Genomic DNA, 15,385 nt, shown 5'->3' with positions numbered 1-15,385 from the left:
CCAAAAAACGTTGTTGGTGTTTATGGCCAAGGAGGAAAAAACATTTTGTCACTGTTTCAGGTAGGAACATACTATTTTTATGCTTTGTTTTTATACATTTTATACCAAATATAATTATTTTCAGTAACTGTTTGTAGAATAAATGAATAACAATTAAATGAGAGTTTCAAAAAATGAAAACAATTTCAGATGGATAGGCTTCAAGTGCCATAATGCTCATATCGCAGAATAATGAACATAACACTGATTATATTCAATAATGATTGATATTGATACGGCCTGGAGTCCTAATGATTAGCATACCTACCTCAGGTGTTCTGGGTTTAAATATCACCTTGTATGATGTTTGCAAGGTCTCCATGTGCTTGGACCATTTTTTTTTTCAGGTGCTAGGGCTTCCTCCATAATACAAAAACATGCATGTTCAACTAATTAACGTCTCTAAATTATCTATAGCCGTGAATGTGTTGTGTTTGATTTTCTGTCAATTGCTTGACCCTACACCCCTTTGGATCGGCTCCAGTTCACCCAAGACCATGACAAGAATGAATGAGGAGGTGGACAAAATGAATGGATGGATGTCACTAATGATGGCTATATCTTTTTTTAATGTTGTGCTAAAAGGTAGCAGATGAAATAAATACAACAAAAACTATCTAAGGAAAATAAAATGTATTATATTATAGCATTAAAGCATATCACAACTGATGTGCTAAATGTCAATAGGATATATCAGAATAGATCCCTTCCACTTTTCCGTTTTACATTTCACAGACATTAATTCAACACAGTTTGCCTCTGCAACTGAGTTGATGGTGGAAAGTCCCTTAAGGATATCCTGCTGCATTTTATATAATGTAATAAGAGGCATGATTTGTCTTGGTTACATAGACGCTGGGAGCACAAGAACCGGAGTCCTGCTGCTTCAAGTCAACAACAACAAAAGAACTGAAAATGAGTGCTATGTTTTAAATATAAATTATATTCTATTGCAATGATCTGGTCTCTCACATAAGCAGAAGGCAGAAACAATGAAATCTCATCATAGTGTCACAGAAGTATTGTCTGTATTCAAACTATAATACCTATTTGACAGTGGAAACAAAGTTTTACGCTAATCAACATTTTCACATTTTATGGGAATTTCTTTCCATTTGGGGATGATTGTTATGCCTACATTTATGGAGCAGTGCCATCTGTCCATCCAGTTACAAAATGCTACCCAGCAGTTTTTGTTGCCAACATGTACCAAAAACCCCATAGACTTTTTCATGGATTGAGTCTGAGTGAAAACATGTTTTATGGATCATACATGAAATCAAATTGGAGTTGCTCTCCCAATGTCTGTCTACATCCAGAGGAACATTTGGCAGGTTCGGTATCAGTGATTATGGGTCTGGCTCATAATCTTTAGTTACTAAAGCTGTTTGATGGAGTTGAGATCAGGGTTTCCACAATATTGGAAAGGAAGAGTAAATTTGTTCAAATGTCTGAAGTTAAATGATGTTTCTCTTCTAAAATGTCAGTGTCATTCTCACTTATAATTGCATGAACCTGTTTTGCCATTTAGCTTTTAACAATGAATTCAAATGAACAGCTGATTTATGTTTGCCATCTGTTTCTTGGGGACGTGTGCTCCTTTGTAGCCTTCTTCTATCTCAGATGCTCCCCTGTGGTATTTCTAGTAAGCAGAACCACCTGTCTCCCTGTACGGGATAATTACACTTTGCACAAAAGAAACTCACACATAGTCACAGGAGTGTTTTGTGATGCCAGATAAATATTTAACCTTTCTCTTCATCAGATTTTTTAACAATAAAGCCAGCAAGCAGGCACAAGTCCACACAATGATAGTGGAAGAGGCAATAGAGGAGAGAAGTGGGGAGCGGTCATTTGAAGTGTCTTTGGCAGTCCTCTATGACTTGGCAGCCACTGAGTCAGAACCCTTCTCATGCCAGTTTGGGCCACGTGCCAGTTCATGGCCGCTTGAGAGCTTGAGCCATGCTTTTGAGAAAAGGTAAAAAAAAAAAGGCTTTTATTGCATTCAACGTCATTGCTTTTAAAAGGTGTTGTGAAATACTGTACAATCTCAGCGAGAGTGATATGGAGGAAGGCTTGAAGACAAAAAAGTGCAGATATGAAGACCACCTGCAGTGAGGTCTACAGTTACAGAGACTGCAGTGTTTATAATGAGGCCATTCATTTGGTTTCCACAATATTCAAAAGTAGTCCTGCATACCTGTGAGAAAGTATTCTCAATCATTAAAAGGAGAGTGGAAATTATTTCCTTTCGCTTTATTATCTTTTCAATTAAAGTCGTCAAAGTCCACTTAACATGTGAAAACAAATTGAAGATGTTTGTGGCTTGAGCATAACTATGCAAATGGAATGCCCAAAGCCAGTGAAAGTAAACTCAACAATCAGTTCAAATCCACAGACGAAGTCGAGTAAATTTGTAGTCAAAATCCTAACTTTTTTAACCTCTGAGGTTATTTTTCATGACTATCTACGTACGTCCAATATTTTTAATGCTGATATTTAAGCCTCCTCACCGCAATACCAGTATGAATAATAAAGTTCTACGGTGGAAAGGCGTCTCTGAGTCCCTGCAGGGATTAAATATGCTGCATGCCAATTCTCAGGCCCAAATTTCAAAGCCTTGCTTTCCACCTCATTACATGAAGGACGTAACACTTATTGCAGTACCAGCAAGTGTTGGCCTTGGCTGTAAATGATGAAGTGGAGAATCGAATGATATGGACTTAGCCATGTCAATGTTGCAGCAGTGCTGCTGCATTTTTTTTTTCTTAAATGTTTACCTAGCGGACTACTGCACGTTGTCATACTTTACTAGGTCTTTTGCGGATCTTAAATTTAATGAGTGCTTGTTGAAATGCATTTACCAAACATGAAGGACAGTAGGTGTAGCTTTTTATTGAACTTAGTTACTGCTTTAAAATTTGAATCGGTTCTCAGAGTACTCCGACCGAATGGTTAGACACTGACCCACTTTGAAACTCATTATTTTCTTTCTTTAGAATCAATCACTAGATTTCACCCCTTGCAATATTGCAGACATACTGCAGAGATAAAATAAACAACCAAAATGTGATTTGTGCTATCATTTGTATGTGAATGTAATGTGAGTGATGAAAAATAGCCGTTCCACTTTCTAGCCGTGACATGACAACACATCGCAACACACCCATATATCAACTTCAAAAACTGTTTTTAACAATAAACTGAATGTCAATGCCACATAAAACCATTTAATGGACTCCCACAGTGTCTATAAAGTACGTAATAACAGATCATTAAAATATAGGTGATGTTTGTTCCTCTACTGCTTCTACTCTGTTACTGTAACTTACTGAATACTTCCAGCCGGATAACTTGAGTCTGTTGAAGCGGAAGTTCAACTGGTTCCATAGAAGAAAAAAAAAAAAAAAAGTTTACATTTCTTATATAAAATAAGCGTAAGCTGTGTCAAGTGTTGAATCATTTGTGTTGGTAGTGCACATGAAATAAAGTGGATTGATTAATTATTTCACAATAGATGCACACTTTGTATCTTTAGTGTATTGTGTGTTAGTCATCAGGATTTCAACCGGTGCAGGCATCACGTATTTTAGAAAGCGTATTTTGCTAAGTAAATGCTGATCATTTGTTGGTGCCTCATGAGTAACACTACATAAATGACAGTGGTAAATTTTTACGTAATCACCACCGTACCATAACAACACATTTTAAAAATAACCGACTCTATTGACATCCACTGGGAGTAAAACAACACCCATCATTTCATCTCAATAAATCGTCTGTTTATTGATTGTCTTGGTAGAATGAAAACAGTAGAGGACAATCACTGACTCATATAATTGAAAATGCAATTCATAAAATCGTCCAATATAATATACTGTAGTTGAAGCATATGTGCTTTCCTGTGTAGATGCCTCAGTGTGCGCAGGTGTCATCCTCCCCCTTGCTGCCTGTTAGTTAGATTGATAGTCAAATTAATCTGCAGCTCCATCCAGGTATAAACACGCTGCCTGCTGGCCAGGATACATCCCCCTCTATTAGCACCATAATTCAATGCACCCTGCAGCAGTCTGGCCTGATCAGTGAAAGGTAATTGCAAGGAGGACACTTGATTTATTGACAAGGTTGATACGGTGGATTACAAGATAATTTGGGGATTCATTCATTCTACATTTTAAGCCAAAGATTGTCAACAGGTGGTCCGCGGCCATCCAGAGGTCCGCGGCGGTATTGCAGGTGGTCCACGAAATTGGAAATGAAAAATAATAACATTTTTAAAAATAAAATTGATTTATTATTTAGACTTGATTTATTTTCTAACAAATTTTGTGAACAATCAATCGACTTTTTCTGTGTCTTCTTGGGGTATTTTCACCAAGTGTAACAAATTTAAATAGATTCCCCCCTCCCCAAGCATAGTTACAGAGGGTACTAATTCTAACAGCAGCCTAAGTCAACCCGTGAGAATAAGTACCCCCTCCCATTTTTAGATTCATAGCCATCAACTTTTTCTACCCAATGGTGATTCCTAACTGCCTAATGACTTTTTCACGTGGCTCAGTTGTAGAGTGAATGTCTCTAAACTTGTATGTGCTGGGTCCAATCCTCAAGCCCAGTGATCATATCAAAGTGTCATTGAGCGAGGCATTTTATATTTATATTTTGCTCCCAGTATGGCCTGGCAACATTCATGGCAACATCAATTGACTTTTTCTGTCTTGTTGGGTTTTCATCAAGTGTAGCATATTTGAACAGGTTCCCCCCCTCCCCAAGCAAAGTTACAAGGGGTGTGGCTCGGTTATAGAGTGATAGACTTTATCCTTGAAGGTGGTGAATTCAATCTTCAAGTCAATTTAGACTTGATTTATTTTCCAGCTAATTTTGTGATTCATTTACCCATCCAAATTATGTCAAATGTAGTTGAGATTCCCAAAATAGACAAACAGATGCAAATAAATAGCTTGTATAGGTCTATCCTCCTTCGGTGCAAAATAAAATAATACTCCACCAAAGAAGTGGTCCCTGAGTTGCTTCTTGGTTATATTGGTGGTCCCTTGGACAAAAAAACAGTTGAAAACCCCTGTTTTAGGCAAATGGCATTTTTCCTAGAGAATATTGGCCCAACACAAAAACGCAGTATTTTGAATGCAATGATATGTGGAATATACTTGAACTCAACTTTGTGCTGAGTCACTTTACACTGATTTAGTGTTACAGTTCTATGCTTAAGATTATCCTGGTGGTTCAATGTATATTTATTATGGCTTCTGGTATGTCATTTGCATTAAAAATGTTTCTCAACTCATCTGTTTCAGAATGATAACACTTTTCATTTGTCAATTGACAAACCAAATGCTGTATTGGCCCGAATATAAGACGACCCTGATTATAAGACGACCCCCTCTTTTTCAAGAATCAAGTTTACGGTACATCTGAAACAAATGATTATAACAATATATTCGAGAAAAAAAGCATGTTATTTTGCCTCATTCAAATCATGCAAAAATTGTCCATCACATCTTAATATCTGAACATTTAAATATGTAAACTAAAGAGCAATCGCATTTGTAAATGAATGGTTTCCGGTTTTTGAAATGTAAATAAACCTACCGTTTTTCCATTTTCTGTTATCTCTTCTCTTATTTTCTTTTCTTTCTTACCGCTATTTTTTTATTTTTCTTCTTCGTGACAGAGGTTCGCTTTGGCCTGGGGAGTTAAGTTCAGCATCCGCTTTAAAGATATCTGGCGCCGTCTTGCGTTGTGAATCGGTGCAATGTCTAGACCCCGAATGTAAGACGACCCCCACTCTTTCAGTCTCATTTCAATGCAAAAAACAACATCTTATATTAGGGCCAATGCGGCATATTAAGTTTATTTAGGAACACATTCACATAATAAAATGATGTACAAAACTTTGAATGTTTGTAGTTTGCCATCCTTTTTGTGCTATCGAAAGGCTTCATGTGAGCCATCTATGTGATGAGAATAAAAGCAAAATTTTAAGGGAATTATGAAAATTATGATACAAGCAGGAACACTTTGTCTAAGGGGCCACTAAATATACGTAAATATATATACAGTGTGTGCGTGCGTGTGTGTGCGTGCGTGTGTCTTTAAGGTGCTATTTCTCAGCCTAACATCATATGAAGTCATCTAATACATCTGACTAGGTGTGACTCCACGCCTAATCCAATCAATTTGATCCTCAGCAGGAGGTGCTAAATGTCGAATGCGCTTGGTAAATCAAAGATTATTCTATTCTTATTTTTCAGTAAGATTATTCTCACATGGATAAAGGGTCTGAGGTGGTGTAACGATTGCTGTTAGGTAATTTATGATGTGGAAAGTCAAGGCAACTGGGCATTCGTCACTGAGTTCTATAGATTGTGGCTTTAGGGAACAGGGGTGATATTGTACACATACTTTTCCACAAGAGCAGACGTCTTGCAAGATGTAGACTCAAGTTGAAGACGTAGTGGAGGGGTACAGCCAGTGCAATACAGCAGCACAGAGCCAAGTAGTCAGAACTGCACAAAAAATAATTTGACTTCATTTAATTTGAACATGTTCATCAGTTACTCGTGATTAAAATTTGTGAAACTGACATAAATTATCGTATTGTATTCAAGGAGAAGATGGGACAAACAACTTCAGTTTACCACCACATTTTAATCACCCGATGAGCATTATAAAATTGAGTTTGTTTTTCTTTTCTTCAGTTTAGCCACTTTACATGACTGGGCTTCCACCGCTCTTCTCTGTAATTATTGTTCTTAATTATTAATAAGATTCATATTGTTGTGGAGAAGTGTAGCGTAAGTACTCTCAGTAGCAGTCTGGTAGGACCTATGTCGAAGAGATGAAGAAGATGGCCGATTATAATGATGGAGGTTGCACTGTTCAGAAAAAGGTGTTGGCAAGACAAAGCATAGCAACATTAGGTTGGAATTGGGCAGGGCATCAAATCTATTGAAGGATGAGCAATTGTTCGGTTCACATTCCCCTCCTCTGCTCACCTTCTTTGTGATATAGCCTTTGATGTCTTTATTTCACCCCACAAATCCCTCAAGCTGTTCTCTTATAATTCCTGTTCCACCTTACGCTCTTTGCCTCCTTTGGAAAAGGAAAAAAAAATGGGAAAAAAATGTCTCTCGCCCATCTCCCAAACCACCATTAACAAATTGTTTTCTGTTATGTAGCCCCAGTGAGCAAGCCCTGTATACAATGTAGAATGTTTTCTTATCAGGTGTCCTCAAGTTTATTTCCACCGCGGACTGCTTTGTTCATACCCTCTGCGGCAGTTTTACAATTCAAGCTTGCGCAACATATGCTTCTGACGCAATGTTTAATGTTCAATCGCGTATTGCAAGACATCCATTTTAAATGGCCATTGTCACAGTTTGGTGACAAACAAAAACAATTTGGGTTTAGATGAGCACAAGCAAAACCATGACACACGATCAGAACACAATAACTTCAATAAAAGAAGCTATTTTAAGCTTTTTTGTGCTTTGTAATTCAGTGTGGATCGTAAACATACAAATACCATCAATGCTCCAGGATGTGTTTACTATATGTGAAGTGTGACTAATGTTCTGCCATACATTTTTTATTCTTACATTTTAAGCCTGTTGCGAGGGAGGAGCTGATATTTTTAATCGCATGCATACTTATGCTGTGACGTTAAATGATCCATCTCAAGTCATTCACACAATGTGTGATCAAATCAGAGCTAAGCAAGTCTGAAGACTGGGTCATAGCGTCCAAAGTCAATTTGCGCGATAGTTTGAGTACAATACATTGGGGAAAAAAAGAGACAGCACATTTTGCCTTTACCTGCATGGAGGTCAACAAGTTTCTCAGATGATAATGTTTTTAAAAACAGAGAGAAAAAATCTGAGGCGCATGCTGGTAAAGGTAAGTGAATCACTGGAGGAGAAAACAAGATGCTGCAGGCTAGAGACGGATTGATGAAGAGGACACAAACTGAGGGATAGATGGATGAAAGGCTTTTCATTCTCCTTTTTAATGCTCAGTGGTCCTGTTTAGGTCGCTGACTGGAAAAATCCTTGTGTGTGTGTGTGCGTGAAGCGAAAATAACAGAGATCAATGAGGGCTTTTGTGACTGGAGGTGAACTCGGCACAACACTCACACGCATGCGTGCACACACACACACACGCACACACACACTTTTCTCCGTCTGTCTCTCTCACTCACACAGAAACGAAACAATTACCAACAATGTGTTGCATCGTACAGATCATAGCTTGACTTTGCACAATTTTCTAGCGAAACAGTAATACATTGAATCGTTTGATACATTGATTGTGAGTTACTGTGCACTGTATTGAACACTATACTTTTTCCATCCATCCATCCATCCATCCATCCATCCATCCATCCATCCATCCATCCATCCATCCATCCATCCATCCATCCATCCATCCATCCATCGTTTATCTGTACCGCTTGTCCCCATGGGGGTCACGGGCATGCTGAAGCATATGCCAGCCGACATCTAGCAGGAGGCTGGGGACACCCTGAACTGGTTGCCAACCAATCGCAGGGCACACAAAGACAAACAACCATCCATGAAATTAGCAGGGAACGTGCATGTGGTAATACCTACACATTTTGTGATATAAGCAAGCCATTGAAACATGCAGTGTACAGTATAGCAGTGTTTCAGGATGTCAGCAGAAGTCAAAATAATTTTACACCAAAAGTAGCAATCACTTAATACAAGGCTAGAAACAACAGCCCTGTAACTACATTACACACTGCCTGTACAAAATAACACATCATCAATGAACAGTGACTGTATGCTACTGCAGAGCATGCTGGGACTGCGGATTCACTCATGGATTGTTGTTACGCCAAAAAGTGATTTGTTTGTTTTTTTTTAAGTGTTTTTTTGAGTCCAGTTTTAGCTACCTAAGTGTTGGTGACTTGGTAAATTTGCCTTGAAAATAGTAAAGTGTCTCATCCAATGTTGTCTATGCTTGGCTATTTGTTCATTTTAGGATTGATCTTCTTTTTAATTTAAAACAATGCGACTGTAATGTTAAAATTGATGTTGGAGGGAATGGTAAGCCATATTAGATTGATTATGCTACCACTTTGATATTATACAGCTTTATTAAACACTGCCAGCCATTTTACATTTTGAAATCTTCAAGACCCACGGGATATTGTGATCAATGATGATGATTACATAAATACCAAACCACTAATGAAAGAATAGAATCTCTCATTTCATTAAGAAAATAATTATTCTGCCTTTTCCCGTTCTTTTATAATTAGCAGTAGAATGAAGGGTTGCTCACAATGATCTCATACTTTATTTAAATTTGGCATTTATGTTGTCTTCTGGTGCATCTGTAAAGATGTTTTTAAATTTGAAATTTACAGTGGAGTAACATCTACCCATCCCCGTTGAAAAACGTGATAGACAAATGCAGTTGTAAATGGCAGTGAAACAAGCAAGGTAAAAAGGCGAAAAAAGTGAATAAAGCCCATCGGACAGCTGCCAACCAATAGAAATCCACTTTCAGAACAATTTGGTTAGCTTCTCTTGATTCCGAGGAGCTGCGGCTCTAAACAAAGAGCCAAGCAGATGATTAAATGTTTTTCCATTTGCGTCCATTATCTTGTTCTTCTGGTCATGACCCAATGCTTGTGACAAAAGATGGGTTTATGAATGTAGGTTGACTCAGATCCCGAAACCATGAAAGACCAATGTAGAATCTGTATCATTGCAGATGCTGCACCGATCCAATCTGACATATGCCAGCTAACTAAGACCCTGCAAATAACAGAAAATCAGTCCACGGTTTACTCCATCTCTTGCCAAAAAGTCAGATGGCTCGCTGCCAAGGAAAAGTGATCAATTCCAGCACAATGTTTGAGTGTCAAGCCTGAGTTTCATCATCATCATTAGCTCTTGATGTCTGTTGTGTTTTTAGGAACTCTACATACTGCATGAAGGTGTCTATGTCTATGACTGTAGAGGAGAGTGATGAGGGGAAATGCTTCAGCAGCAATATCCGCTATCTGGCGAAAGCTGAGGTTACCCATAGCAAAATGATCACATGTCGTGATATCGATGATTATTTGGCTCCATACAAACAACCTCAAATGACCTGGTACAAGGTAAGTCAAATAAACACAGCTGAGATGAGAGTAACGCACCCTTCTTTTGCTGTTTAACCTGTCGAATGTGTGCCCTGTCAGGAGTGCGAGCGAGTTGAATGGAGAAGTTCAGTTATCGTCAATAATACACACATCTGGATCCCTGAGGTGGAGGAGGAAGATGGGGGGAATTACACCTGTGAGTTGCAGTATGGATCCAGACTGGTACGGAGGACAACACAGCTCAAAGTCACAGGTAGGACACAGACCATTCATGGAAAAATGTAGGTTAAAAAGAAAGATGTATGCAAGGAGAGTTTCAAAAAAATGCTGGTAAGTGTGAAGGGCGTAGTTCTCTTTTTCTATTCTATTCAATTCTATTGTATTCTATTCAAATGGAATAATCAGGGTGACAATTATAAAAATGTTGCATATATTACACGTTAATGTGGAATTAATCAATTGCTCGATTGAGAGCCTAATTTTAGTAGCCAATTTACAGTCGGTCACTTAATTATTTTGCCAAGTTTGACTAAAATATTTTTTATACAATTATTTCAGGGGCACCACTCTGTTGGATTATTAACTGTGCACAGAAGGCACTGGTTATAGTCTCAATGTAGTTGAAGGCACGCTAAATGTTTGAGTTTGGTAACTCAAGCAACATAAACTTGGCTCAAAAACTAAAACAAAAAAACTAAAAAAACCACAGCCAATAATTTGGATAACAGGTAGTTTACTGGATAATATGGGAGTAAATCCAGAAAACATCATTTCTGAGGAAAGACAAGAAAATAATGCCAGAAATGTGACATACGAGAGCTACCGGGTGGATCGTGCTGTGTTATGAAAGCAGCAAACAGCTCAATTTTACTTCTTGGAATTATGTTGTTAATGCTTTCAAAATGACAGGCTTTGCTAAAACAGCTGTTTTTTTTTATTCACCAGTTTGCACAGTACAAACATGACAAATTAGCCTTAAGAATTAAATTCCAATTCAATATAAGACATATGTGATTATACTTCTTGGGTAACTGTGGTCAGAATGTAATGTTACCCTGGCTCATTAGCAATTAAATGAACATTTTTGCTTGACAGTAATGGTGAAAATATATTGTTAATATTGTTGGATTTTTATCCAACAACATCAACAATGGACGACATCAAATGCAGTCAAATAGGTCAAGAATGTGGTATGCAATCTAAAAGTTTATACAGCTGTGATGTTCAGGAGAAAGAAGAAAGAACAATTGTTATACAACAGAAAAGTCAGATATCTGCATTTTAGCCTATTGCCCCCTGAATGTCGACCAAAGATAACAAAAAACTATTTTGAGCTGTTCTGAGGTTTATGGCTTTTCTTTGGTGCTGAGGTCCGAACCAGCTCTTGCCACGTACTGCCTAATTGCGCTTAGTGTCCTGATACAATATAGACAAGCCATGTAGCCTTTGGCTACTGTTGTTATGGAAATCCATGGAAATCAGTCCTTCGGTGTTGATAAGGGTCATGACCTCACACTACACGCACGAATGTCATTCTGCAATCTCAAACTGCAGCATCCATTATTGGAGAGATGCAGATACTCAGTAACATATCAGCATTATGAAAGTTGAATTCGGTAAGTAATGCAAAGCTCTTTTTTGAAACCGCACTGGCTCAAATTATGTAGTAGCTGTATTTTGTGTCTTCATCACATTCCCGAATGAAACATATGTAGTTCAATCTTCATTGGCTGTGGACATAAGACCGAGTTGGCAGTAACAGCTGACTTCCATCTGCAGTTTAGTCAAAGTGAAGGGATAAGGATTGCAGTGCCTGCGATTGAGTGCTCGTCTGTTTGTTTTGTTTTAGCATGCGCAATTTTAGGTTTTTCCTTTGTTCAACAAAATTCTTTGACTTAAATCGGAACCCTCTGCTTTTTCTCAACAAAATGTGACAGACATATACATTTTAGAGAAACTTCATCTGTTAACTGTCAAAAATGATGTCTTATGTGTCAAGTGTTTCCCAGTACTTGTGCAGTGCTTGTCAGGTTGTGGATGACTAAGCACAATTATTAAGTGATTTTTCGTATTGTCACCTTTTTTTTTTTTTATTAGTAGGAGGAGTTTTCGTTCATTCGATTCATTTTTTGTTTGTATGTTTTACATTTTCGTTTTTGACAGTTAATATCAGACATGAGCTTTTAGGGGTCATTTTAATAATATATTTTGATATTGCTGTACATCAATAGCTACAGATAAGCAAGGTCAAACTGTTGTTTGAGAGTTGTAATTTATTCTGTTACACAATACAATACTTAGAAATATTTTTTTAATCTTGCACTTTGACAAATGCTCAATAGTATATTAAAAAAACAAAAATCAATGTAGCAATAATCACAATCACAATCTTTCATGATTCAAAGTTCTGCCTGGGTGGGGTCTATCCTCCCCTCCTGGATGAGCACATTCCAAACATCCCACCCACCTGCAGACAGCAAAAACCTTTGAATGTATTGCTCAACAATTGAGAAAAACTGAGAAACCACGTGTGTGTGCAATTTAGGGAAGAATTTTGAGAGATTGATTGATTTGTGTTTCATGTTGTGATCCATATCCGATTATGTTCTGAATGTGATTTCCCTAGATTCATCTATTGCAATTTATAAAAATTAATCTAGATTATATTCCAGATATAACTCATATATCACTCGGACATAAAATCTAACTCATTTTCCAATAGATTAATTTTAAATTGGCCCGGGTCAAGTGCGTGTGTGTTCACAGATTGGGCACATTTACGTAAATCTTGCAAATGAACTGCTGAAATGTTTACTATGATACCGAAACATTCTCGCATTCCTTCCGTCCTGTATTCTAGCGCCAAGGATTTCATCTGAGTCCTCTCTGATTGTGTTATACTTGAATGAATCAGCCTCTAAGACATATGCTTGTGTGTAGCAACACTAAACATCTTTTATCTTTACTTGGTTGTGCATCTTTTGGCAGCAGCGTTTAGTCACTGTGCTTTCATATTAAATAGAATATTGGAGAAAAGACTGCCTGTAAATCAGCAGGCGGCTATGATGCTTATTCCCTCAAACACTTGAGCTTGAATGGTGTACTGAAAATAGTCCCAACGTTTGGCATCAAGAATATGTTCAGTAAGACTTACCCCTGATTTCCTTTATCCACGTTCAGTGTTTAATTAGCAGCTGTGCCTCAAGGAAGTGGGCTAATCTTTTGTGTTTGCAGTAGTGTTTGTTGATTTGCCAGAATGTCAAACTCCAGAAAATACACAACATGGAAGTTCAAAAGGTTTGACACTGTAGAGGCTTGCTCAGTACTGTTGTAGTACAAGGGAGAATGACTGTGGCCCATGAAATAAGTCCGTCACTTTAGTCTTTTTTTTTTTTTTTGCATTTCTCTTTTTGTTTGCTTGCTTTTTTTGTTTGGAATTCATTTTTCTTGTATGCTTGTTTTTGTTGGCAATTCCTTTTTGGAGTTTCCTTGCTTTCTTGTTTCTATTTTTTTCTTGTTTGCTTGATTATTTGTTTGTGATTCGTGTGGTTTTTGTATTTATATTTAAATGTTGCGACATTTTTTTATGCTTGTTTTTTGCGATTTGCACTCCAGGGCTGTAAAAAATTTCTTTCCCCAAAATGTCTATGAACCAGGGTGTCTTTTTGCCTACTGAGTAGTGTGAAGGGCTACAAAATTGATGCATACTTCTGAAACAACTTTGCTCAAATTATCTTAAGCTTCAGTGGGGATAAGATCAGAGGGGCATTCTACGAAGCGAGATTAATGGCTTAGCAAATTGTGTTGCAAATAAAGCCAGGATCTTCAGCATTACATAGATGGCTCTCTTTAAGACTACCGTAATTTCCGGACTATAAGTCGCGTTTTTTTTCATAGTTTGGGTGGGGGGGCGACTTATACTCAGGAGCGACTTATATATGTTTTTTTTCACAAATCTTTACTTGATCATTAAGACATCACTTATAAGTATAGTTGACCACTTCCCATGTTATTTTTAGTATAGTTGATCACTTCACATGCTTTTATATCTTTATCTTGAACATATTCAAAACATAAAAAATAGAGAAAACATCAAATAAACTAATTAACACTTTAAAGCACCATATCCAAGTCCACTGTCTGCTGTATGTACACTTGCTCCATTTTTGGTCCTCTAATATTTATTATTATTATTTATTATTATTTGTTTATTTATCATTTATTCAACACTCTTATTTATTCATTGTTTGTTGTCCTTCATGTAATAGTTGTCCTTAATCACTCTATATGTTACGTCAGGCCCGTTCTCAGCTCTTTGTTTGTGTTTGTCACGTTAGCATACCTATCGTTTAGCCTGTTGTTGCTATCGTTTAGCCTGTTGTTGCTCGTTCATGACTGTTTTTGGTGTGGGATTTTGTCGAATAAATTGCCCCCAAAATGCGACTTATACTCCGGAGCGACTTATATATGTTTTTTTTCACTTTTTGGGGCATTTTATGGCTGGTGCGACTTATACTCCGGAGCGACTTATAGTCCGGAAAATACGGTAGATCACCATGGTAATTTATGCTAAACTCACAACCTGGTTGGGAGCAGGTTATATTTTGAGGTTCAGGATGAACCCAATTTTCGCTGTTGAACCCCTCTATATGTCAACTGAAATGGTCTGGACTGATCAGTATACCTAGGTTTTAGGACTTTTTTTTGTGTGCAATAAAGAATCATAAGAGGATTGCTACGAACGGAGAGAGTCTTCCACGATAGGTGACTTTTCCTGATGATATTTTATATGTGAAATACAAATTCTCAGCTGAGGGAGTAAGATTGCGCCAAGCATCAATGCCACGAGTCGGTGATGCTGAAAATCTGAGCAAGAACACAGTCTGCTGCATGCGCAACGTTGCCCTTGCAACTTTAAAATGTGACACAACATATTATCCAAACACTGTAAACAAAACAAATGAACCAGTTACATACCACGTTGGATAATGTTCCTATGCTTGACTTTGATTTGACTTCCATTTTACAGTGATGGTACCACAGCTAATACACAAAATCTCCATTAATTGATCTGTTTTTATCACATATGATAATCAAGCAAAGACTGACTTCACTTTAAACTGGCCACATAATAAATTGATTTTAATGAATGCTTTGTTATTGGACAGACTTAAATCATGGACTAAATGGGTTAGGGTTAGGGTTAGCCAA

At 37.5% G+C, this 15,385-nt stretch overlaps 1 protein-coding gene across 2 annotated transcripts in view; it reads left to right on the top strand.

Moving 5' to 3' along the window:
• The window catches only part of il1rapl2 (interleukin 1 receptor accessory protein-like 2), a 209,901-nt gene that overhangs the window by 129,575 nt on the left and 64,941 nt on the right, over positions 1–15,385 (top strand). For both annotated transcript variants that reach the window (XM_049718946.1, XM_049719029.1), the window contains exons 5-6: positions 10,006–10,192; positions 10,274–10,427. In XM_049718946.1, coding sequence (XP_049574903.1) covers positions 10,006–10,192; positions 10,274–10,427 — 341 coding nt within the window. The remainder of the gene's footprint in view (positions 1–10,005; positions 10,193–10,273; positions 10,428–15,385) is intronic.

This window comes from Syngnathus scovelli, chromosome 1 (genome assembly GCF_024217435.2).
Source record: "Syngnathus scovelli strain Florida chromosome 1, RoL_Ssco_1.2, whole genome shotgun sequence".
Lineage (NCBI taxonomy): Eukaryota > Metazoa > Chordata > Actinopteri > Syngnathiformes > Syngnathidae > Syngnathus > Syngnathus scovelli.
The sequence above is the reverse complement of the archived record's forward strand: the minus strand, read 5'-3'. Positions and strand labels throughout refer to the sequence as shown.